General features: G+C 43.4%; 3 protein-coding genes across 8 annotated transcripts in view; 1 reads left to right on the top strand and 2 right to left on the bottom strand.

The window, feature by feature from the left end:
• LOC306928488 (vacuole membrane protein 1-like) overlaps positions 1-4,546 on the bottom strand; it is an 84,510-nt gene extending 79,964 nt beyond the window's left edge. For 2 of the 3 annotated variants that reach the window (XM_079508647.1, XM_079508649.1), the window contains exons 1-4: positions 4,489-4,546; positions 4,309-4,384; positions 3,834-3,972; positions 1,672-1,762 (exon numbers count right to left, since the gene is read on the bottom strand). In XM_079508647.1, the coding sequence (XP_079364773.1) occupies positions 1,672-1,762; positions 3,834-3,958 (216 nt within the window). In that variant the 5' untranslated portion in view covers positions 3,959-3,972; positions 4,309-4,384; positions 4,489-4,546. Of the gene's footprint in view, positions 1-1,671; positions 1,763-3,833; positions 3,973-4,308; positions 4,458-4,488 lie in introns of those variants that run through there. The other variant, XM_079508648.1, reaches the window with a different exon arrangement.
• An 8,979-nt stretch (positions 4,547-13,525) lies between these two features.
• On the top strand, positions 13,526-14,593 carry ptrh2 (peptidyl-tRNA hydrolase 2). Of its 2 annotated transcripts, none has more exons than XM_079507568.1 (2): positions 13,526-13,628; positions 13,957-14,593. In XM_079507568.1, exon 2 carries the CDS (start codon positions 13,965-13,967, stop codon positions 14,478-14,480), a length of 516 nt encoding a protein of 171 aa, XP_079363694.1. In that variant the 5' UTR covers positions 13,526-13,628; positions 13,957-13,964; the 3' UTR covers positions 14,481-14,593. The 2 variants fall into 2 exon arrangements, with proteins under 2 accessions (XP_079363694.1, XP_079363695.1); XM_079507569.1 differs by lacking the exon at positions 13,526-13,628 and adding an exon at positions 13,655-13,749.
• A 1,900-nt stretch (positions 14,594-16,493) lies between these two features.
• cltca (clathrin, heavy chain a (Hc)) overlaps positions 16,494-23,190 on the bottom strand; it is a 48,590-nt gene continuing 41,893 nt past the window's right edge. For all 3 annotated transcript variants that reach the window (XM_079507872.1, XM_079507874.1, XM_079507873.1), the window contains 9 exons: positions 22,987-23,144; positions 22,370-22,642; positions 21,905-22,222; positions 21,309-21,440; positions 21,075-21,185; positions 20,810-20,980; positions 20,472-20,693; positions 18,191-18,266; positions 16,494-17,873 (listed from right to left, as the gene is read on the bottom strand). In XM_079507872.1, the coding sequence (XP_079363998.1) occupies positions 17,737-17,873; positions 18,191-18,266; positions 20,472-20,693; positions 20,810-20,980; positions 21,075-21,185; positions 21,309-21,440; positions 21,905-22,222; positions 22,370-22,642; positions 22,987-23,144 (1,598 nt within the window). In that variant the 3' untranslated portion in view covers positions 16,494-17,736. The remainder of the gene's footprint in view (positions 17,874-18,190; positions 18,267-20,471; positions 20,694-20,809; positions 20,981-21,074; positions 21,186-21,308; positions 21,441-21,904; positions 22,223-22,369; positions 22,643-22,986; positions 23,145-23,190) is intronic.

The following is a 23,190-nucleotide window of genomic DNA, read 5'->3' as shown; positions in this document are numbered from 1 at the left end:
AAACTGCAGGTTGAAAAGGCCCTCAGCTCTGAACTCGGTAGAATCTGCACCTGGCTCGCTGATAACAAACTATCTTTACACCTGGGAAAAACTGAATCCATTCTCTTTGGCTCTAATAGTAATCTCAGCAAGGCAAATGGCTTCTTGGTTAGAGTGGGTGACAATGTTATCACACGTAAAGATGAAATTACCTACCTAGGTTCCATCCTGGAGGCTAATCTTTCCGGTGATAAAATGGCCACCAACGTAATCAAAAAGATCAACCATAGAACAAGATTCCTTTACAGGATCTCCTCACTGGTCAACAAAAACACCTTGAAGACCTTAACAGGAGCCCTTGTACAGGGTTTCTTTGACTATGCATGCACCTCCTGGTACCACAGCACCTCAAAGGCCCTTAAAACCAGGCTCCAGACTTCCCAAAACAAACTGGTCAGGCTCCTACTTGACCTCGCCCCCCGAACCCACCTCACCCCTGCCCACTTCGACAGGCTGGAATGGCTTAGGGTCGACGACAGAGTACAGCATCTTGCAATGGGTCTGGTCCAAAAGATTCAATACACCACCAAGATACCCATGTACCTGTCTAGATACTTCCTTAATGTTAACGAAGTCCACACCCACAACACCATGAGTGCAACGAACCATGTACAACCCAGATTCGGCACAAACAAGGGACTAAATTATTTTCGCTCCTATGCCACCAAAATGTGGAACGCCCTACCAACTGTCATTAAGACATGCGAATCCCTTGACTCCTTCAAAACCGCTCTCAAAGGGCACCTACGGACGGCTGCAATTCGAAACTGGCCCCTGTAAAATCGGAATCCCTCAAACACGAACGCAAGGACAACAAAGAGACGGTCGCGGCCACACAGCCAACTCAAGGTATGGCCACTGAGCCGACTTGGGGACCCAACGCAAGGACAACACAAGAGACGGTCACGGCCACACAGCTAACTCAAGGTACGGCCACGGAGCCGACTTGGGGACCCAACGCAGCTCCTCCAAGGAAAACAAACAAATTAACGGAGCTGAACGTGAATCCCCCCACCGCCCACCCCTTTTTTTTCCCTCACTGTATATGTTTCTTTTCCCTTTTTACCTCCTTTATGATGAATTCCTGTTCTGTCTATAGAAGTGTCTATTTGTACGTCTCTAAATGTTTTGATGATTTGAACATGGTGGACCCTATTGGAAACAAGTGTAATGCTTAATTGGGTCGTCCACTCACAGTTAACAGCCTTTGTATTGAGTTTGTGCTTGAAATGTACTGTAATTCTGCAAACTGTTAATAAATTCTTCAATCAATAAAAAAAAATCAAATACATTTAAACTTTGAAAGGTTTGAAAATGTATAAATTGTGCCAAGCTTTCATTCCCGCTATCTATCTGTCATTTTAACAGCACTGTTTGTTTCTAGTCGGATTCATTCACTAACTGTTCTCTCAGGCAAGTCTCCAAGTTTCAGAACTGCAGACCATGCTTGTGTGCGCAACTGCGCGCAGCGCGTGTATGCACAAGATAGAGACAGGGAGAGGAAGAAGAGGGTGCCAGAGCATGTATCAAGTACACTGTACTTGATGATTTTGTAGGTTATTTTGGTTCTGTACTTAGTACAGAACCAAAATAACCTACAAAATAACTTATTTTAGAAATACCACTACCCACCTTCTGGTGTGTTCCTTCCACCTGGTAAGCAGCGGAGAGGAGAAGTAGCAATAGCAGTAGACCAAACACCGTCCGTCTCTGTTGTCCAAGTCTGAATAATACGGGACAAGAAAGTTAAAAGTTAAGATGATGAACACGTTCGGTGTGGGAGGGTGTGTGACAGTGAGGGACAGGAGTAAGTGGTGTTTAAAGCTGAGGGGAGGATGAGAGAAACTGGGTGGGAAGAGAGGGGATAATGAGCCGAGATGAAAAGGTGGAGGCACTCGGGAAGATGAAAACAATCATTTGACCCCTCCCCCCCGGCCCCCTCTCTCTCTCTGTTTAGATTTATGGAGAAATCTTTATTGCTTTGGATTGGAATGGATATAGCCAAGCCAACTATGATGGAAATGCAATGAAGGGGAGGTTAACTGATCGACCTCTTATTGCAACTTCAATAACTTAACTCTTCTGCGACATTTCACTTGTAATTTATATCTAAAGGTGATACAATTGAATGTTGAATTATGGAGCCAAAACATCCAGCCCGCGTGCTGCTGCTGCTTGCCTTACCGTCATGCACGGAATAAATCTATAAAGCATCATGATCATCGTCCACTCCACTCCTCAATGCTAGCAGTGCAGTTGAATTAGCAGACACAGTAGTAAAGTAGTAAAAACAGTCATGTGTTCTCTCTGGCAGAACACTGCCGCGGTGCTTGTGGCTCACCACATCCTCTTGTAGTTTAGAAAATAAACATGTTGTCCTCGTAGGCTACAGCTAACCGCGAAGGCCTCCCTGAGCGCACACACTCACGCTGACCTTCTTTTAGAGCCGCGCATGTTTCAAGAAACACAGGCTATCAGGTGAGAGTAAAGTGCGACACAGCAGGGCGGGCGGGCCCGGGAAGAGTTCGTCATCGAAGGAAGGCGGCTGACGTCTTTTAATTTGCATAATTATTGTTCTTACTGTATGTAGGAGCCGGTGTGTGTGTGTGTGTGTGTGTGTGTGTGTGTGTGTGTGTGTGTGTGTGTGTGTGTGTGTGTGTTATAAGACCCTCTAACATGGTAACATGTCATGTCTCATGTGCTACACTGTAGTGATTTTATTGCACATTACATGATCTGACTGTAGACTAAACTATGAGCAAGGAGTGCCTGTGTTGATACTAGCAAATAGCAATGAGACACTCAAGGACGACTCCTGTCTGAAGCACGCTGTCAATAGTGCGTGCGCGCGTGCGTGTGTGCGCACGTGCGTGTGTGACTGTGTGACTGTGTGTGTGTGTGTGTGTGACTGTGTGTGTGTGTGTGTGTGTGTGTGTGTGACTGTGTGTGTGTGTGTGTGTGTGTGTGTGTGTGTGTGTTTGACATACCTATGTACCATGAAAACACATGCCATGATTTTGTAAATGTAGGCCTAACCTTTTACTGCACCTATAATATCTGTGTCGTTATGCATCTCCCGCAGGGACGGATTAACTCCCACGAGGGCCCCAGCTGGGCCGGTAATTTTTTTGGGGTCCCCCATAGTGCACATGCGCGCAACATTTTCAGGGTTTATGTTGTGCGGCACAACATCATTTAATATGTAATAATAATAATAAATGTTATTATTATATTTAACGGTAAAGGCAGCTCCAGACAGCCCAGGCTGTCGGCCAGTTCGAAAGTGTTTGGAGCATGTCAGCAGGAGTCTCCTGACGACAAGCTCCCGTCGCTTGCCGTCCATATCGCCTTCCCGACGTGTCGGAACCAAGGCCCCAGTGAGGCTCTCCAACGGGGGGGGGGGGGGGGGGGGGGTGGCTACAGTAGGCTACTCTGTCATAAGGAGTAGCCTACTGTAGCCCATGTAGCCAGCCTTCATCTGCCTTTGCAATGCATATTATTGCCCCAGGCAGATTAAAACTGGCCCCTCTCAATTGTGGGAGGACTTCACGACCGAAGTGGTGACGTCGTGATGAGCCAACCAGATTAATCTGGAACCAGGCTGTATCAAACCAGGGCCCAGTATGCAAATATGGGGCAGGACATTGCAGAAAAAAATCTAACACTGAGAGGGACGAGACTTCTAATATCCACACAGTGATATTAGTATCGCTACGCAAGGCTAAGCCTATTGCTGCCAACCACTCCACAGAGTTACAGCCAGCATTTGAAGAAGCGGGGGGCATGCATCTCACCTCATGATGCATTCCCTGAGCTTCATGAGCAGTTCCAGAACAAAGTAATGCAGTGTAAGGAGAGGTTTTTTCCACAACACCAGGTTGTGACGTTCCTCCATGTCCCTCTGCTTCCTCTCACCCATGTACAGGACTGAGTCTGACCCCACATAATATGGAAGGTACACAAAAATATGAACACACAAAGGTATAACATAAATGCAGTGATATAAACCAATGAAAGAAAATACTGTATTGTCATTGTTTTGAGCGATAGTGTTTGCCATATTTATGTCATACGAGTTGGGTCGGTATAGGGTCTCACTGTTCAATTTCACTATTGCAGTAACTGATTGCATGCAGTAGAGTAGATGTAAGAAAAACCTTTCCAAAAGTGTCTCTTTGCTGCTTATGTCAGATAGATCATGTTAATAATATAATAACAGATATCAGTTAATTGTAATGCATCAAACAGTGCTTTGATTTGTTGTTTTACCTGTGGGCTGTCCGCTGTGCTGATCCTTGGCTGCTAAACGTCTCTGAGATACATCTCATCAAGCAATGATGGAGACCTGCCGAGAGAAGAAATTGGACTTTAAACACTATGTGCAGTAGCACACTCCTTAATCTACCTTGGAGCCAACACAGATATGGACATTTAAATGATATAACTTACATAGAAAGGACTAGGACCATATCACTCTCACATACACACCAACTGCCCATGGGCGTTTATAAGTGTGGAATAGTTCACAGCACAAATGCTGTGTGTGACAGATTACTAGTAACCCAATCAGGCCTGGCTCTTTGGCAACCTCATGATATACTCACCCCAGCTCCATGAACTGACTGACACAATTAGTGCTTTGAGTGTTAATTGACAATCACATAAGCAATAAGCATAAAATGCTCAACTGGGGAACACAACAAAACAGAACTACATTTCAAAGCACAAGCACAAGTCTTTTGTGTGAAAATGTCAAAGAGCTTTATTCTTATATGCCTAGTAATCAGCTGTATAGAGTGTATAGACTGTTTGTTCAGTAACAGTTGTATCCCTGTCTTTTAAATAAACAGAAAATGCATTTTCAGATGGGTTGCCGATTTCATCCAATTATGAGAGAGTACCCGTTTATGAATTATGAAAGTTACATTTTTAGGTATCCCGACCTTAGTTTATGAGTTTAAGAGCTGGAGAGTTGGAGATAACCCTTGTTATTCAATGATTACTATCAGAATACAAATTTATTTACAGACTTATCTTACCCTACCTTTGATTATTATTATTATAAAAAAAAGGAAAAGAAAGCTATCACAGTAAAAATGTGTCAGGCATAATTATGGCATCCACCCCATCCTTTTTGTAACAAGGACAACAAAGCATACTCCAATAAAAGTGCTCAACAAGTGCGTCAACAGAGCCTGTGTGGCTTGGTCATAGTTCAAAGTGGTGGAAATTGACTACGGTGCAAACAGACATCTCAAACATCATTAACAATGAGTATTTTAAAGTCAATGACGACACAATTTGTTTATGTAATATCATAATCCACTATCATAATTTCAAGACACCAACAATAATCCTTGTGGTAGCTAGTTGTAGTGCAAAAACAAGGGCTTGATTGCGCAATCTCTTCCACCAAAACAACAGACTACATGAGATGTGTTGAACCAATACCATGCTTTGGCTGAGAGCATAACTAAAGCCCAACAAAAGCTAAATATACTGTGGGCTGAGAAAATTTATATTTTACAAAATGTAAACTACAAGCATAATGATGGTGAATTGTAGAGTTAGTAGAGAAAGTACCACAATCTTGGGTTCTATATCGACTATCTAAATGAATTTGTAGCGGTTACCAATAATAAAGCAACTCACCATTCAGAAGATCTTTAATCCAGGGTGTATCTGTGTTCAAATAAACTTCTGGCGGAGCACCAGTGGCAATGTAGGGCAAAAGTAAGCTATACATGAACTCCATCATAGCTTGTGTGTGTGGTGTGGGTGTGGTGATGGAGGGGGCCAGGAGGGGATAGCTAGTTTGAGGTTTATCGGGGGAGGGGATGCAGACTGACTAGAGAGAGAGAGACAGGAAGGCAGAGACAGAGATAGACATAGACATCATTTGCCAAGTAGAACCTGAAGGGAACCAGACTAACTACGTCTCTATAAATAAGTAGATCACTTTCCTGGATCACACTTCTAACACTTCTCAGTTCTAAGTAGGCTTCATATAGAATAGAATATGAATAACACATGGGTAAAGAGACCACGTACGGCTCTTTGCAAAAGTGAGAAAACATTCCAGGACATCAGAGTTTTTGGGTCATGAGTAGAAGCAGAAGATGTGAAGTGTCATCATGTGGTTGGGTATGGGTAGAAGTGGGTTTAAACGCTAAACTGCTACATTTGCGACAGCCATCTCCAGATTTTTATTGTCAGGTATCTTTGTATGCACGAGTTTGTCTCTGTGAAATGTTTAGCGAATAAAAAAATATATACATAAGTAGTTCCCAAATATAGTGTATAAATTGCATTGAGTAAATATAAAGATAAATATGATGTCAATATTGCACTTTTATTCCACATTGCACTGTATTGTATTGCAAAAACAGGATGTGACACACAACACGGTAAAGTCCTGAGTGGTAATTAAACTCTGAAAGTTAAATGTACAATCACACTCTCATTGTAGTAGCATGTGTGTGTGTGCGTGCATGCGTGCGTGCGTGTGACGTGTGTGTGCGTGCATACACGTGTGTGAGTCTTGTGTCTTGTTTGCTTTCTAGTAGTACATTTCCTTGTCCCGGAGAGATGGCAAATTGAATTTCTTCAGCTGCTGCAGCAGGAAGAACATCTTGGTCCCTATAGAAATCTGAATGACGCCACAGTGTTCAGGGACACTGTGCGCCGGGGGTAGGGGCTGGTAGGCTCTTAACTGAAGAGCATCACCAGCACCATCTCTACAGTCTGCTGAAGAGTGTTGATCAGACCGAACAGGTGCATGCACTCCAAGGGTTCAACCTCCCATCTCCAGGCAGACTTGTTCCCACTGGAGATTAATCCAATGAGGGTTGTGTCGTCCACAAACATCAGAAGCTTGACCGATTGATCTTGAGGGGAGGGCTGAGCTTGTCTTGCAGGGATTGTAGTGTTCAATTCAGAGTTGAAGACCACTAACAGGACATCAGACCTATAGTTTAGTGTTGAGTGGTAGTCTGCAGTTCAAATATAACAGTCTGTAGAAAAATAAAGAAATTACTTACTCCAGAAAGAACTCAATACATACTGTAGGCCTACTGTCAGCAGACTGATGTCCCGATATAGAGTGTCGCAGTACCGGCCCCTTTCATGACGACGACAGGCCCAGAAGAGAATTCCCCATTAATTTTTCCCATAGACGTTTCAAAATTTATTTAAAGACATTTAACCCTTAGACAAAGCCAACTCTTGTTGTGACAAATCATGACAATAAACACAATGTTTTGGGCCGATCAAATAATTAGAAAGAGGAAAAACAAAAAAAGTGTTGTACCCTTTTTTCTTTGCTCTACTCCATCCTTCACTCCATCTTCTCATTCTTCTGGGAGTCCTACAGGACAGCATCCATAGCAACCCTCTGGAAAACATCCACAGTCATACCGGTACCCAAGAAACCATGCCCCTCAGAACCATTATAGACCTGATGCTCTAACTCCAATAATCATGAAATGCCTAGACTGATCCTGAACATCATTCTGCCAGCTGTCAGGTCACAGCTGGACCCTTTCCAGTTCGCCTATAGGGCAAAGAGGGGGACAGAGGATGCTGTGGCATGCCTCCTTCATTCCCTTCTCCAGCATCTTCTTCGGACAATTTTGCCACTCTTCTTTTTGTTGATTTCAGTTATGGGCATCGCGCCTGTCACAGTGTCACAGACAGGCGCAGAGCGAATTCAGCCAGGAAACTCAGCATCACGTTCACATGATTCACTTCATCCAATCACACACTCATCCCATTTTCATACCGGCTATTTAAACTGGAAGTTTGCACTGCTCAATCTGCTTGCTTACTTGCTGCTGCACACTGACACTGCTGTGCTGCTGCCTGCTTAAACTTTTGCTGCTCACCCTCCTCCACCCCAGCTACCACCTGTCGTTTTGGATCTGCTGTTAGGTACGGGGGATTCGGAGTCCCTATGGTTGGGACTGATGCGTTTGATCTCAGTACCTAAAAGCAGATCCAATTAATCGCCAAACCATAATAAATATATTGCTCATTTGTATTCAATAAATATACATTACATCCATTCTTGAGTTGTCCTGACTGAACTGCTTTCAACACCATCAATAAACTGCACCTCCTCAACATTCCTCCACTCCTCATCCACTGGACTCACAACCTTTTGAGTAATAGACCACAAACAGTTAAAGTAGGTACATCATTTTCATCAACTGTTATCACCAACACAAGGGGTTGTGTCCTCAGGCTCAGTCCTTTCCTCTACACACTATACACAAATGACTGTATTAGCCTCACTCTGGACAATAGACTTAGGTTTGATCAACACATTACATCTTTCCATCTATCTGTCACGTTTTCAGCAAAGACTCCATGTAATCCGTAAGTTAAGATCATTATCTGTTGCTCCTCATCTTCTGCTATTATTGTACAAAAGCATTATTCAACCTGTTCTGTTGTACTGTTCTGCATGTTTCTACGCCATACTGTCCATACCCAACAGAAACAAACTTCAGTATTAACCGTATTGCTTCTAAGGTCGCATTCACACAAGAATGCTTTACTGCGATTAAAACAAATCCTGCTTCGTATTGTCAGAAAGTGCACTTCGTTTGGCAGGTGTGAAGGCTCAATCGAAGTCTGATGCGGATCAAACAATCGCATTCTAGTTCACAAAAAACTGGGTTTTCGTTTCGCTTCCAAGTGCACCTGACTTTGATTCACTAAGGTGTGAATGCAATTGCATCAAATATAGGAACTGAAACGTGAGGAGCAAACACAGTTGGTGACTGAGAGGGCATATTTTACGCAGTGCAAAGATGTCATGTTACCGTGGATAGACGTGGTTGAATGAGGATAAACGTTGGATAATTCATTTTGTGCTCCCTTCTCCGCTGTGCCTCCACAATGTGCCCAAAATAACAGTATGTGCACGTACGCACGCACACACACACAAAGTCCAGTCCCCGTCTCTCCGCGACAACACACTGCATCCATGCACATAGTCACTTTGCGTCCTATATTTTAACATGCACCATAGATTTCACTGTGTAGTTTATGAATTGAACACATTGATAAAGGTCCTTGCTGCGTTTCCAATTGCTGCGGATGACAGCGCAGTGTGAAGGCAAACGCAGCAAATTAAATATGCAAAAATGATGCAACTTCTCCACCCATTCGCATCGAGTCTACCGAATTTAGAGGTGTGAATGCGACCTAAGATCATCGGACTTCCTACACCCACACTTTCTGAAATAACAAGGCTATCACACGGCTAGCACTTTTTTTTAATAATTTTTATCCCACGATTTTGTAACCCATTTTTCACCCCTGTGTCAATTATCTAATGTGATCCTGGGCTCTACACACCCTCCGCCAACCTAGTCCCCATATATGGGGGACATGGGGAGAGCAACAGACTTGAACTCATGCTTCCTTCATGCTTTGATTGATTGATTGAAAATTGTATTAACAGTTTGCAGAATTACAGTACATTTCAAGCACAAACTCAATACAAAGGCTGTTAACTGTGAGTGGACGACCCAATTAAGCATTACACTTGTTTACAACAGGGTCCACCATGTTCAATTCATCAAAACATTTAGAGACGTACAAATAGACACTTCTATATAGACAAAGAACAGTACAGGAATTCATCATAATGGAGGTAAAAAGGGAAAAGAAACATATACAGTGAGGGGAAAAAGGGGGGGGGGGGGGGGGGCGGTGGGGGGGATTCAGAATTTACGGGGGCCAGTTTCGAATTGCAGCCATCCGTAGGTGCCCTTTGAGAGCGGTTTTGAAGGAGTCAAGGGATTCGCATGTCTTAATGACTGTTGGTAGGGCGTTCCACATTTTGGTGGCATAGGAGCGTTCATTTGTTTGTTTTCCTTGGAGGAGCTGCGTTGGGTCCCCAAGTCGGCTCCGTGGCCGTACCTTGAGTTGGCTGTGTGGCCGTGACCATCTCTTGTGTTGGGTCCCCAAGTCGGCTCAGTGGCCGTACCTTGAGTTGGCTGTGTGGCCGTAACCGTCTCTTGTGTTGTCCTTGCGTTGGGTCCCCAAGTCGGCTCAGTGGCCATACCTTGAGTTGGCTGTGTGGCCGCGACCGTCTCTTGTGTTGTCCTTGCGTCCGTGTTTGAGGGATTCCGATTTTACAGGGGCCAGTTTCGAATTGCAGCCGTCCGTAGGTGCCCTTTGAGAGCGGTTTTGAAGGAGTCAAGGGATTCGCATGTCTTAATGACTGTTGGTAGGGCGTTCCACATTTTGGTGGCATAGGAGCGAAAAGAATTTAGTCCCTTGTTTGTGCCGAATCTGGGTTGAACATGGTTCGTTGCACTCCCTCTGGTGTTGTGGGTGTGGACTTCGTTAACATTAAGGAAGTATCTACACAGGTACATGGGTATCTTGGTGGAGTATCGAATCTTGTGGACCAGACCCATTGCAAGATGCTGTACTCTGTCGCCGACCCTAAGCCATGCCAGTCTGTCAAAGTGGGCAGGGGTGAGGTGGGTTCGGGGGGTGAGGCCAAGTAGGAGCCTGACCAGTTTGTTTTGGGAGGTCTGGAGCCTAGTTTTAAGGGCCTTTGAGGTGCTGTGGTACCAGGAGGTGCATGCATAGTCAAAGAAGCCTTGTACAAGGGCTCCTGTTAAGGTCTTCAAGGTGTTTTTGTCGACCAGTGAGGAGATCCTGTAAAGGAATCTTGTTCTTTGGTTGACTTTTTTGATTACGTTGGTGGCCATTTTATCACCGGAAAGATTAGCCTCCAGGATGGAACCTAGGTAGGTAATTTCATCTTTACGTGTGATAACATTGTCACCCACTCTAACCAAGAAGCCATTTGCCTTGCTGAGATTACTATTAGATCCAAAGAGAATGGATTCAGTTTTTCCCAGGTGTAAAGATAGTTTGTTATCAGCGAGCCAGGTGCAGATTCTACCGAGTTCAGAGCTGAGGGCATTTTCAACCTGCAGTTTGTCCCTGTCCGAGACCAGCAGTGCCGAGTCATCTGCGAACAGGAACAAGTTGCAGTCACAAGCTGAAGTCATGTCGTTAACATATATTAGGAACAGTAGAGGCCCTAGTATGCTTCCTTGTGGAACGCCACAGCTCACTGGGAGGGGGGGGGACAGTGTTCCGTTCACTTCCACCATCTGTTCTCTCCCCTCCAGGTAGGATTGCATCCAGCTCACTGATGTGCTATCGAAACCAATTGCTTTTAGCTTGTTAACCAGTATGGAGTGGTTCACGGTGTCAAAAGCCTTTTGGAGGTCCAGCATGACCATGCCGCAGTATTTGCCAGCGTCCACCTCTTGTTTGATGTGGTCGCTCAAATAGAGAAGGCATGTGTCAGTGGAGTGGGATGTTCTGAAGCCAGATTGGAACTCGTACAATAATTTATTAGTGGCACGATACTTTTCAACCTGTTCATAGACTATTTTTTCCATCACTTTCGAGATGGAGCTTAGAATAGAAATAGGGCGGTAGTTGCCGGGGTCTAATTTACTCCCTTTCTTGTGCAGGGGGGTTACTTTGGCCAGTTTGAAATCTAGGGGGACCTGTCCCTGTTTGATGGAGAGGTTTACTATGTGGGTGATGATTGGAGCTATAGAGATGGCTGAGTCTCTGAGAAATTTGGAGGGAATATTGTCATGGCCAGTGGCCTTGTGGGGTTGGAGGGCACTCAGTTTCTTAAGTACCTCATCAGTTGTTACCATAACTCATTTAAAATCGTCTTTACAAACACCTAGGTTTCTGTAGAAGGTTTTAATGTGCTCTACACCAAAGAGCCCAGAGTGGGAGGGCAGATTGTTAACCAGCGTTGTTGCTATGTTTGTAAAGAAGATGATCAAGTAGTTGGCCACATCTACTGAGTGTCCAAGTTGCTCCTGACAGGGGGAGTTTCCCTGGTTGGACGTAGCGTGTGGAAATAAACACGTTATTCCAACCAGTTCCTTTCCCCCTCCAACAGCACTACCAACTGTGCCACCGTGCCCACGGCTAGCACTTTCAATATCAAATGACACTGATCAGCGTTTTGTTCCCTCAGCCATTAAACAAACTGCCCCGCCGATAGGATGGTTCTGTACAGGGGGGACCTCATGTTTTTTGTATTGTCTTGGTGTTGTGTTGTTTTTGATGTGGGTGTTTGAACAGACTGTGAAGACGAATATCCTTCGGGACAACAAAGATTATTATTATATGGAATGAATTCTGTACTGGCCATATATGGAGCATGTCTTGAGTGTACAGGGTTTGATGAGGTCAGATAAACATTATGGAATGTCAGAACAGGTCAGCTCCATATGGAGATCTAAGGGTGGCAGTGTCTTGAGTGTACAGGGTTTGATGAGGGCCCAAGTAGGGCCGGGCCTTATTTTTCCAGGGTTTGATGAGGTCAGTGTCGTGATCTTCATATATTGTCAGGCCTATAATGGCACATATTCTGATTCAATATATTCAATGTACAGTCTTTACAAACTTTAGATCAACATTTCTGTTTTTTTCACCGGGCTCCATTCTGAGTAGCAGGGAGGAACATATTGTGTTCTGACTATAATACTGTCCAGTGCATAAGATTACAAAACATTGACAAATGCGACCCACCAGAAGTCAGGTGTCAAACACAGCCAGTCAGCGACACCTACTTGCACAAAGCAAATAAGCAAATAAGGACATGCGTAAGGCAGCGGTGGCCGAACGGATAGCGGCGCGGTCTAGATACCGGAAGGTTCCCAGTTCGAACCAGCCGTCCGACACGTTAAAATTACCACCGCTGAAATGCCCTTGAACAAGGCATCAACCACTACGATGAAATGTGTTCTATGAGCAGGGCCTGGCTGGAAACAAGTTCTTGAGCTTAGCCCAGATACCCTGGGTAAATATAGATTTCATTTCATTTCATTTCATGGGGATCTAGTTGGGTGTTGGGGAGATACCAAACCTAATAGCTTATTTCGTGTGCTAAATTAATCACAACATGACGTAGCATAGGTCTAGCCGGGCGGGGCCAGACTCATAGCGTCAGTGAATCCATGGGGCCATGAGTGTGGCCCGTGGCCCGGCTGTAGCCTACAGTACAGTACTTACAATTTACAATTACAATACTTACATTACGTACAGTATTACATTCTTATAGGCCTATTTCACTTTGCATATATTAAAAGCATGTTGAAATGAAATTATCACGTTGAGTACTACAAAGTAGTGTAGTAGTTTGACGACAGAGTAGGATACAGCATCTTCTTGCAATCTATTTTCTACAGTCTATGCCTGCAAGATTCGATACACCAGAACACCAGTTAACAGTTTTTTTTGTATTGAGTTGTGCTTGAAATACATTCTGCAAACTGTTAATAAATACTTCAACCAATCAAAAACAAACAAGCCATATCAATTCAACATTTATAAGCTAGTTTGTACTTTTGTAAATTATTTTGTGTAAATTATGTAATTTGTAAAAACCTGAACGTTATCCGACGACGCCGACGTGAACTGAACATTAATATTTGACGTCATACGTCATCAGTAAGCGACCGAAGAAGAACAAGGAAGCGTGGCAATGCAAAGTTTGGTCTAGCCCTAGCCGCTACACACAGGTATGTTTTGTTTTTACAACGTGATAGAAGCGAGGTTGTACATTACATATTATTCAATACTAACAGTGTAGTTGTAAATAATGACACAACCCGGACACAACTAAATGTTGCTGCCTTAAAGGTAGTTATTTTTAACAGACATATTGCAGACAGATGATGATGATGATGATGACATGCTATAAATGTTATGTCAACGTAATATATTAACACATAAACAATGATTGATATCATAGATCAATAGATTATATGACGACATATTAACGTTATGACACATTACATACTTCTATAAGATCGCATTACATATCTTTAACACTTTGTTTTTGTGTAGGTTCATGAATGGAAACCTTGAATTCCCCTTTGGTCTTCGGAATTGTAGCTGGATTGAGCTGTGGACTTTGTCTTGGATGGCATTTACGAGCCCGGATTGGCCAGTCATCCAAAAGCCTTGCAGTAGCCATGGAGAATGGGAATAGCACAGACAGTGTCATGGGAGAAGGCGGCGAGTTCAAGATGATTCTCGTTGTCCGAAATGACCTGAAGATGGGGAAAGGGAAGGTTGCAGCTCAATGCTCCCATGCTGCCGTGTCGGCCTACAAGCAGGTCCAGCGCAGGAACCCAGACATGCTCAAACAGTGGGAATACTGTGGTCAACCCAAGGTGGTCGTGAAGGCCCCTGATGAGGAGAGCTTGCTCGATCTTCTGCGCCATGCCAAAGAGGTGGGGTTGCCTGTCAGCCTCATCCAGGATGCCGGAAGGACACAGATTGCACCAGGATCGCGCACTGTGTTGGGAGTTGGACCAGGCCCTGCTGATCTAGTTGATCGTGTCACTGGACACTTGAAACTCTATTAGAGCTAGAACATGTAGGCCTACAACTTAATACTGATGTCTTGTTGAAATCTGTAAATTAAATCAGTGGAGTATTTATATTTTTATAAGATCAGTAAACTTCTTCATTAAAGGTCCAGTTAGTTTTTTTTTCTTTGCATTGACATGAGGCCACCAAAACCTTTCTTGGAACAATGGCATGCTACTTCAGTTTACGTACTATTGTAGGTGTGCTTGATGTCTTCATATGCCAGCATGAAGATTACTGTACAGGAGTTCTCTGTGCTGGCACTCACCTAAAAGCACAACCACATTATCACCATCGAAATATGTTCTGTGTGAAACTTAAATCTAAGTTCAGTGCATGGGCTTGGACACAGGAGAAAATACGGATACAGAGATCTCCATGTGGGTATAAAAGGGTCACAGGCAGACGGATACAGGGATCTCAAAGTCCGTAATTGGCATAAAAGGGTCACAGGCAGAGATCACAGACAGACGGGTACAGACTAGTTCATTGCCCCAAGGGCATCGTTCCAGTCATTCTATAAAAGGTTCATATGTCCCCATGTATCTTAACCATTCGTTGGGTGAGGGAGGGCTCAGGGCAGATCTGTGCCTGGTGTGGAGTCTGTCGGATGAATACAGGTCGAGTGGGTCTCCTTGGCCGCAATTTGCAACTCTAGATTTTTTTTATAATGGGAAGAATCTAGAGTTGCAATACCCTCCATTGACTCCCCACTTTGCGTTTGCGATCTGCTTGTATTAAACAATGTTAAACTCACCAACATTGCAGCTCTAGGCCAAGCTTGAATTATCCTCTTTACTTGCACAAGCAGAGCACGCAAGTATTGTGGTCGTGCTGGTACGAATGCACGTGTATGCTTGGTAGGTATTGATGGTGATGTAATTACGATATGTATCAATGCCAGGTTATAACTGGCTTTTGATGGTGACCTTTAATTCACCCGACACTGAAACATATCCTAATTACGTCACCATCAACATCAGTACAATACATACCAAGCATAAGCACATAAAGCCAGCTGACCACAGTATAGTACTTTCAACTTACATACATACGTTACCTGTTACCCAACCAATATTGAAACGTATCGTAATTACGTCACCATTGACAACCAGTTGTAACCCGACTTTAGTATTTAATTTCAATGTTTTACAGAGAGGCTGAGATTTTAAAGTTCGTAGCGGTCGACAGCGTTGTATGCACCCCATGGCCTACTAGTGCGCAAGCAGAGTGCTCAAGTAGACTCGACAGAGTGCAGTTCTAGTTCAATCTGCCGAGCGTTTGTCATAAAAATCACACCTGTGTGAAGTGAGGGGCGCTAATATTATATTAAAGTCTAACTCATGTTGATTAGGTGATGTAATGGAGATGTAAAACAAACGGTGCCAACACAAACATTAACCATTGACAAAATGACAAACGACACAATGACGTACATTTTCCCTTCATTGTCAATGTAGTTCAACAACTTTGAACTAAAGACAAACATTAAACCTGGAAGCATTAAAAAGTTTGGAAGCGCTCGTCGTAAGTCACTGAGCCCTGCGTGCCATCTGTTTGGCATTTGCACATAATGCAGGAGGCAGCAGTGCGACCCCTTAATAAAAACGAGTGCTTCCAAACTCCAGCACTTGAAAAAGAATCACCTGCAGAGGATGTCTTGACAGAAAGTAGCTCATAACATGTCTACGGTGGATTTTTATGACAAAAAATTGGCATATTGAAAGAGGATAATTCAAGTTTGCCCTACCGCTGCAATGTTAGTGCACGCAAATTGGATGAGTGGAGAGTCAGTCAATGGAGGGTATTGCAACTCTAGATTCATCCCATTATTAAAAAAATCTAGAGTTGCAAATTGCAGCTAGGGTCTCCTGTGATCCAACATGTTTGATCTCTAGTTTCAACTTTTGTATTGAAGCCACAGAAGGCGACTTGGTTCAGTGAAACCAACAGCATATCATTCATAAGTAGCAGGTTTACCCAGTAAATAGAAAATGCCAATCATAAAAGACAGTGTCAGTCTTGACAAACAAGAAGCCTTTATTTTAAGTGGAAAACAAAACCGCTGTTTCATTAATTATGATCCTGATTATGCACAAATCAACTATCTTTAAGTGCACACTTAAATCTAAACTCATTGTTTAAGAATATAAGGTCAAGGGAATTAATGATTGATTTTATGTATACACGCAAGCCTTTGATAAAAAAAACCTCCAAATTACCACAGTCCTGTAAATTTATTTCAGAAATATGACCGGGTGAACTGAAAAAATAAGTAGAAACCCTAAGCAGGACATCAAGGTTATTGTGTTTTAAATTCCCGCCCGTACACTCAAAGTGGACCAGAACACCATATCCAGCATACAAACCGCAGCACAAAGAGGAGGCACAGGGCAAGTTGGGCCTGATTTATACTTCATTATGACGGAGTATAAATTAAGCATTTGTTAAATACACAATGGTATGAAAACAGTGACAAAAAACAAGGGGTGTCCTTACTGTAGAAATGTCCTCTAAAATGGAATGGTCCCACACAAACATGTAAAGCATAAGGGCAGGTGAATGCAAAGACCCCAACTTCATTCTACAGAGTACAACTGGATAAGCTTTGGGGGGAAGAATGAAAACTATAGGGTCAAGGCTTGGAATTGATACATGATTTGTTAAAATAATCTCGTTTTTTCATGATCCCCCTCCTCCCAGTGCATGGGGACGTTACCTGGTATGATGTAGTGTTTCTAGTCTGATCATTAGAAGCGGCTGTCTAAATATAGAAGAACATTGGAGCATTTCCATTTCTGAATATACAATAATTAAATGCATTTTACAGACAGAACAAGCTGCTCACACACACATCAAAATGAAGATTCTACATAAATTTCTCACTACAGAGTGCAAATCAGATGCTTCACAACAGACCTTTTTTAATTGAGAAGAGGACGTGCTCTTCCCACAGCCCCCCCACCCCCATTGTACATATACCATTTCCCATTCAAATAAAATAGGACAAAACAAATTATAATCTAGTAAATACGGAATGTGGAAAAAGTTTTTTCCTTGTGATTCGATCATTTTCTTTGACAAGAGAAATACAATAGAGTCCTTCATGACAGTTTTAAAGGCAAAAAAAAAAGTTAAAAAAAAGAAAACATTGCTTGTTGGAATTTTCCCTGTGGTGTGTAGAATACAATGATGGGCTGGTGAAGGACTGTGGGAGAGATGGATGGATGCTCCAGCCTGCACAGTGGGCCTTTACATGCCATAACCGAAGCCTGGCTGGGCAGCGGGCTGGGCATATCCTGCTGGTGCCTGGTATCCATAGCCGTAGGGCTGCTGAGGAGGAACGGGCACACTGGTGGGGCCTGCTGTCAGCATCAGCTGGGGTGTTCCTACAGAGCACACAAAGCAGAAGGGGTTAAGCCCAAGTTATTTATACTTACCGGTAGTGGTGCACAGGTGTCGCGCAATGAAAATAGAAGATCTAAGAGTTGTGTTGTGAGCTTGTACGTAGATCTGTTGATGTATTTTCAGTGCGTGACACCCACACGCAGTCAACAGTCACTTCAACTAACCAAGTATATAAATCAGGTTTAAGCCATTGAGAAATTGTGTGACATGTGTATTGTGTATATAGACAGCAGCACTGGATTTGAAGTCAGTGTGACTTGTTATGAAGCAGTGTAGTGTAACATTGAAGAGTTCTTACCATAGACGATGGGTTGCGTCTCTGTGGCCTGTTCCTCCTCTTTCCTTAGGGACTCTGAGGTTTCTAACTTGTCAACCTGTAAAAAAGAAAGAAGACCTTTGAAAGTCACACCAAAGCTATTGGGAGTTTCTAAGTTTTAGTTTTAGTGATTCCCCGTTAATTTTCCTCAGACATTTCAAAAAGTATTTATTTAAAGACCTTTTAAGCCTCGTACAAAGCCAACTCGAGTTGTGAGAAATCATAACAAACACAATTTTTCAGGCCGAACAAATAATTAGAAAGAAGAAGAAAACGGCAGGTTACAACACTTTTTGTTGTTTTTCTTTTTTGTAATTATTTGTTCGGCCCAAAATGTTGTGTTTGTTGTCATGATTTGTCACAACTCGAGTTGGCTTTGTCAACATCTTTAAATATATACTTTTTTGAAAAGCCTATGGAGAAAATGAACGGGGAATTCACTTCTGGGTCTCACGTTGTCATGAAAGGGGGCGGGACTGCGACGCTCTATACAGTACACAGTTCAAGTAAAGTTGCTGTATGGAAGATGGTTATCAACAACCTTTGTAAATAATCCCTCTGTAAAACATTAAAAAAAATGCTATTGTACACTTGAAATGTCACCTTCCTTTCCTTTGAGGCCAGAAGATATGAACATCTAAACAGATGCCCCTGAATAAAAAATAAAAAATAAAGAAAACGGCTACAGTAACAGTTGGTAGGAGGAAATAGTGGTTGTGACAGGTGCAGCAAGATGCAAAACACAAATGGCTGTGATCCCAGGTCATGTCTAAGCTTCCAGCATTTGCTCTGTATTGAACTTGGTGCTATATTTTATAGATGGAAATGGGCTCATTATCCTCCATAACACGTAAATACATTGACAGCTTCCCAACACGCTAAGGCTTCATGGAGTGGAAGAGGAATCCCATGCTGGTTGTGTTAAACAGCTGGCTGTAACGTGCACAACAAGAGGCAAAAGGAGGTGCATTAGGGGAGTGCTCAGTGCTCACTACAGCTGCTCAGTCGTAGAAAGCAACACAAACAGCAAAACAGCTTGCTAGCTGCTCAGTGCTGCTGCTCATGACTGAGCAAGGGTACACATGCTTGTTTATAAAAACAAGAGCATTTCTAGACCATGCATTTACTGTTAAGATGTTAGCTTTTAAACAGCCTTTCTGTAATGCAGTGTCAACATCTGTGAAGAAATTACATTGATGACATTATTATTATTACAATTTTCATGGGTCCAAAAATGACCAAACCATTCCCAAAAAGTGCATTTTCGATAAAAGAAAAATGCAACACCATGTCTTTCTTGCCCTTTGATATTAATTTATACAACTCCTCTGTAGTCTGCTACTGGTTTACATTATCAGGTCAAACACAGACACATCCTTAACACATTGAGTGCCATCTGGTGGACAAAAGTGGTGGTGCTTGGGTGCCGGGTGATTTCAGGCTATCCCACTATGACTCGAGTCCAGTTTTGGCTTCCATCTTGGATGCTAAAGTATTAGCGTTAATGCTACCGGGATAAAATAAGGCCCATCCTTGCTCTGGTCAACACCACGGACAGCGCATTAGTTTCCAAGACAAAAGCGTGCAAAGGCGCGGCCTAAAACAGAAGCTAATGGCCATTGAGAAACACAAGCAGTGTGGGCGGGGCCCTGGCTACTGCATAGCAACCAGAGCGGTTCCAAAAATGAAACACAGCAAGGTAATGTTATAGTGATATCAAACGCCTTAAGACGAGCCTGCTCGCCATCTGTACCCACCGTCATTAATTTATAGGACAGGTATACTCGTCATACGAATACAATGTGTTGAATGACAACAAAAAGGCTAGCCTCTCAATATAGTGGACATAAGCACACCTTGGTCATCACTTCTGTTTGATTTCCTCAGCCTAAAACGTTCACCAATGGCTGAGCTACAGGCCACTAACTTGTGGAGTGCCTTCAGGTAAAAGCAGCAGTGTATTGTGCAGGAAAACTTAAACCACACAACCCATGCAAACTCCAGGCTGCAGTCTTCCAAACAAAAATGAAGCAAACTAGGAAACAGACAAAAACAGAGACTGACTTTCACCTTTTCTCTAATTTCATCAACCTGGAAGAGAAGTCAAAAAGGTTCAGCTAATCAGCTTAGAACATCTTTACACATTACCCCATAACGGATAATGACAAAGGAGGCACACAAGGGCGACTGTATACTATAACTATGCTATACTATTTATTTGCAGGAGAAACAGAATTCATTGGGGGCACATGGTTGAACTCACCTTGCTGAGGTACTCCCTCATGACCTGGATGAAGTATGGCATAGAAAAGTCCATGATGTTGTGCCTCCAGGCCGTCTCTAGTACCACATCAGGCCGCAGCAGGTCATAGCAGGTGAAGAGGCAGGCAGCGAAGCACTCCTTCTTATCCTCCTCTAGGAACCAGGCAAGCAGCTCCTCTGCCAACTCTGTGTCCTTGGACTCTGACGCATACAACATGGCGTCCTGTAGGATAAGAAGCATGGACAGGGTTAATGAAAGGCCCCTCCACTATACATTATATACATATATATTTCATCATACATAGACATTTTGACAGGATGCAAACGGTAGTCAAGCACCTTGTATAGTTTGTCCTTCTTGCAGAGCTCCACGCTTTGCTTCCAGCGGTTGTTGCCCTTGAAGAGGTAGGCGGCGATTCTCCTGAACTCAATCAACTCATGCCTCTCTAAGCGCTGGGCCAACGAGATGTTGTCAAAGTTGTCGTAGGCGTCTATCGATGTCCTCAGTGCCTAAGAGGAGGAGGAGACGATTATGACCAGATCCAAAATATAGGAGATGAATCTAAAATCTATCCCAAAAAGTTGTTCTGTGAGAGACGGTCACCTGATAGTCCTCCTCTGTGATGAACAGGTTATTAAGTGCTTCACTGACGGACTTGTTGTTGTGGTTCTGTACTGACCGCAGGTAGGGCTTGACCAGAGGCAGCTGTTTCACCTGTGGACAACATGCAACACTCAGTTTAATTTTTTTGTTCCTTTCCGTTATTTCCCAGACATTTAGACCACTAGTCTGAGCTATACATTTTAAGAGATAAGGAGAGATGAGGTTAAGGTGTACCTTGGTGAAGAAGTTGACGGCACGGGAGTGGTCCAGTCTGGGGGACAGCACTATGAGCAAGTCATTCAGTAACAAAGGTTTGAACTCCAAATAGAATTGGGTGGCTTTATAGTACAGCTCCACATTGGCCACCTGAAAAAGGACAAAAAACACCACATACATTAATACTCTTGTCATAACACACTATGCCAATTAATACTTCGTGTATCAAAGATGAAAGTGTAGATTACGCTATCCATTCAACAGTGTATGCCAAAACCACTTACAGTACCTAGTTTTCCAATGAATTTAAGAGACTGAAAAGAAGGATCTCAAGTGGGCAGCACAGTAAAAAGTAAAGTCACGTTCATAAATAACTAAGCTTTCTGGCAACTCATGTTCAATTGTAGTGAGATTAAAACATGTTCTTGGCATTTCCGCTCTTCCCATTGACAAACAAAACAGTAGATGGCGAGGAGGCTGAGGGGAGAAAGAGGATACGGCCTACAGCACAGGTCCCCTGACCAGGAATCGAACCAGGGATGTTGTGATTATACAGGTTGCACTCTAGTGCAACTATTTATTAAAATTTACAGAAAATGATAAAAATGTTAAACCTTGGTGATGATGTCCTTGAACTGTCCTTCCTTCCAGGCGTCTGTTGCGTGGTTCATCATGGTTATGATGGCATTGTCAAACTCCTCATACTTGTCATACAGGAAGACCAGCTCGGCCCACAGGTGGGCCTGCTCGGCTGCCCGCAGCACCTTGGGAATGTTGACACGGGACCAGAAGAGCTCCAAGTGCTCCCGCATCTTCTGGGGCTTGAACTTTGAGTAGAGGATGGCCAGCTCTGTGAACATGCCCATGTGAGCGCGCTCCAGACCAAGCGCTGCCTCCAACATGGTTATCAGCTCCTCGAAGTAGGCACGGTCCTGAAAGAGGATACAGCATATTACGTGTGTAAGTATAGATAGACTATAAAAAGATTTCATGGTCAGTATTTGCTATTTTCTCCCTCTGTGTATTTGTGACACTGTCATCATGTACTGTCTGTTTGTGCATGTACAGTGTAATTTCACCTGGTAGTAGTTGATGAGCTCCTCCAGCTCGTCAGCATGCACCACGATGTGGAGGCCACACATCTGTGCCAGTCTGAACTCCTTTCCATCTACGCAGGCAAAGCACACCTCCTTCCAGGTGCGGGTGCTATTGGCCTTGCGGGCCCCATCCACGGCCGCCTGGTACTCGCCCAAGTGCACCAGAGTTGAGGCTAGCCGCCCGAAGTTGGATACGTTGTTGTACAGCAACTTTGCCGCATCATACATTTTCTCGTCGTAGCAGCGGTCGCCGACCTGAGATTTTCAGTGGAGAATAGTTATTAAAAATCTAGCCATACGTCATTTTTGTAGCAATAGCCATTCAATGTAATCATATTCTGTAAGCACTTCTCTATAGTTTATGGTAGCAGTATTTCTGGCAAATACGCACATTTTGTGCATGCACAGGAAATATGGATGGATCATTATGAAAAATAAATGCACTTGATGTGACCACCAGTCACCACATGGTGTCGCCAAACAACCAAACAGACACTCTTCAGTTCAGGATGAGTACCTTAATAATATTGGCATGCTTGAACCAGGTCCAGGACAAGTTTGAGTTGTAGATGTTTGAATGGTTGACATGAGAGATTTACCTGCTGGATGTGGGCATTGTTGGGTCCGTTGATAAATTCTTCCAGTTCAGCCAGACGGTTGGTCTTGGCCAGGGCAAAGATCAGCTCTGTCTCCACATAAGACTCACGGGCTTTCTTACGGGCCATCTGCAGGAACTTCACCAAGTCCTCCCAGTTACCTGAGAAGAGAGACACAAAATAGTATTAATTCCGTGTTAGAAATTA

Source organism: Electrona antarctica (assembly GCF_951216825.1).
Source record: "Electrona antarctica genome assembly, chromosome: 8".
Taxonomy (NCBI): domain Eukaryota; kingdom Metazoa; phylum Chordata; class Actinopteri; order Myctophiformes; family Myctophidae; genus Electrona; species Electrona antarctica.
Note: the sequence above shows the minus strand (reverse complement) of the source record. Positions and strands in the feature narration are given on the sequence as shown.

Excerpts from the sequence above, each read along its gene's own strand:
- ptrh2 (XM_079507568.1), top strand. The coding sequence starts at position 13,965 with ATGGAAACCTTGAATTCCCCTTTGGTCTTCGGAATTGTAGCTGGATTG.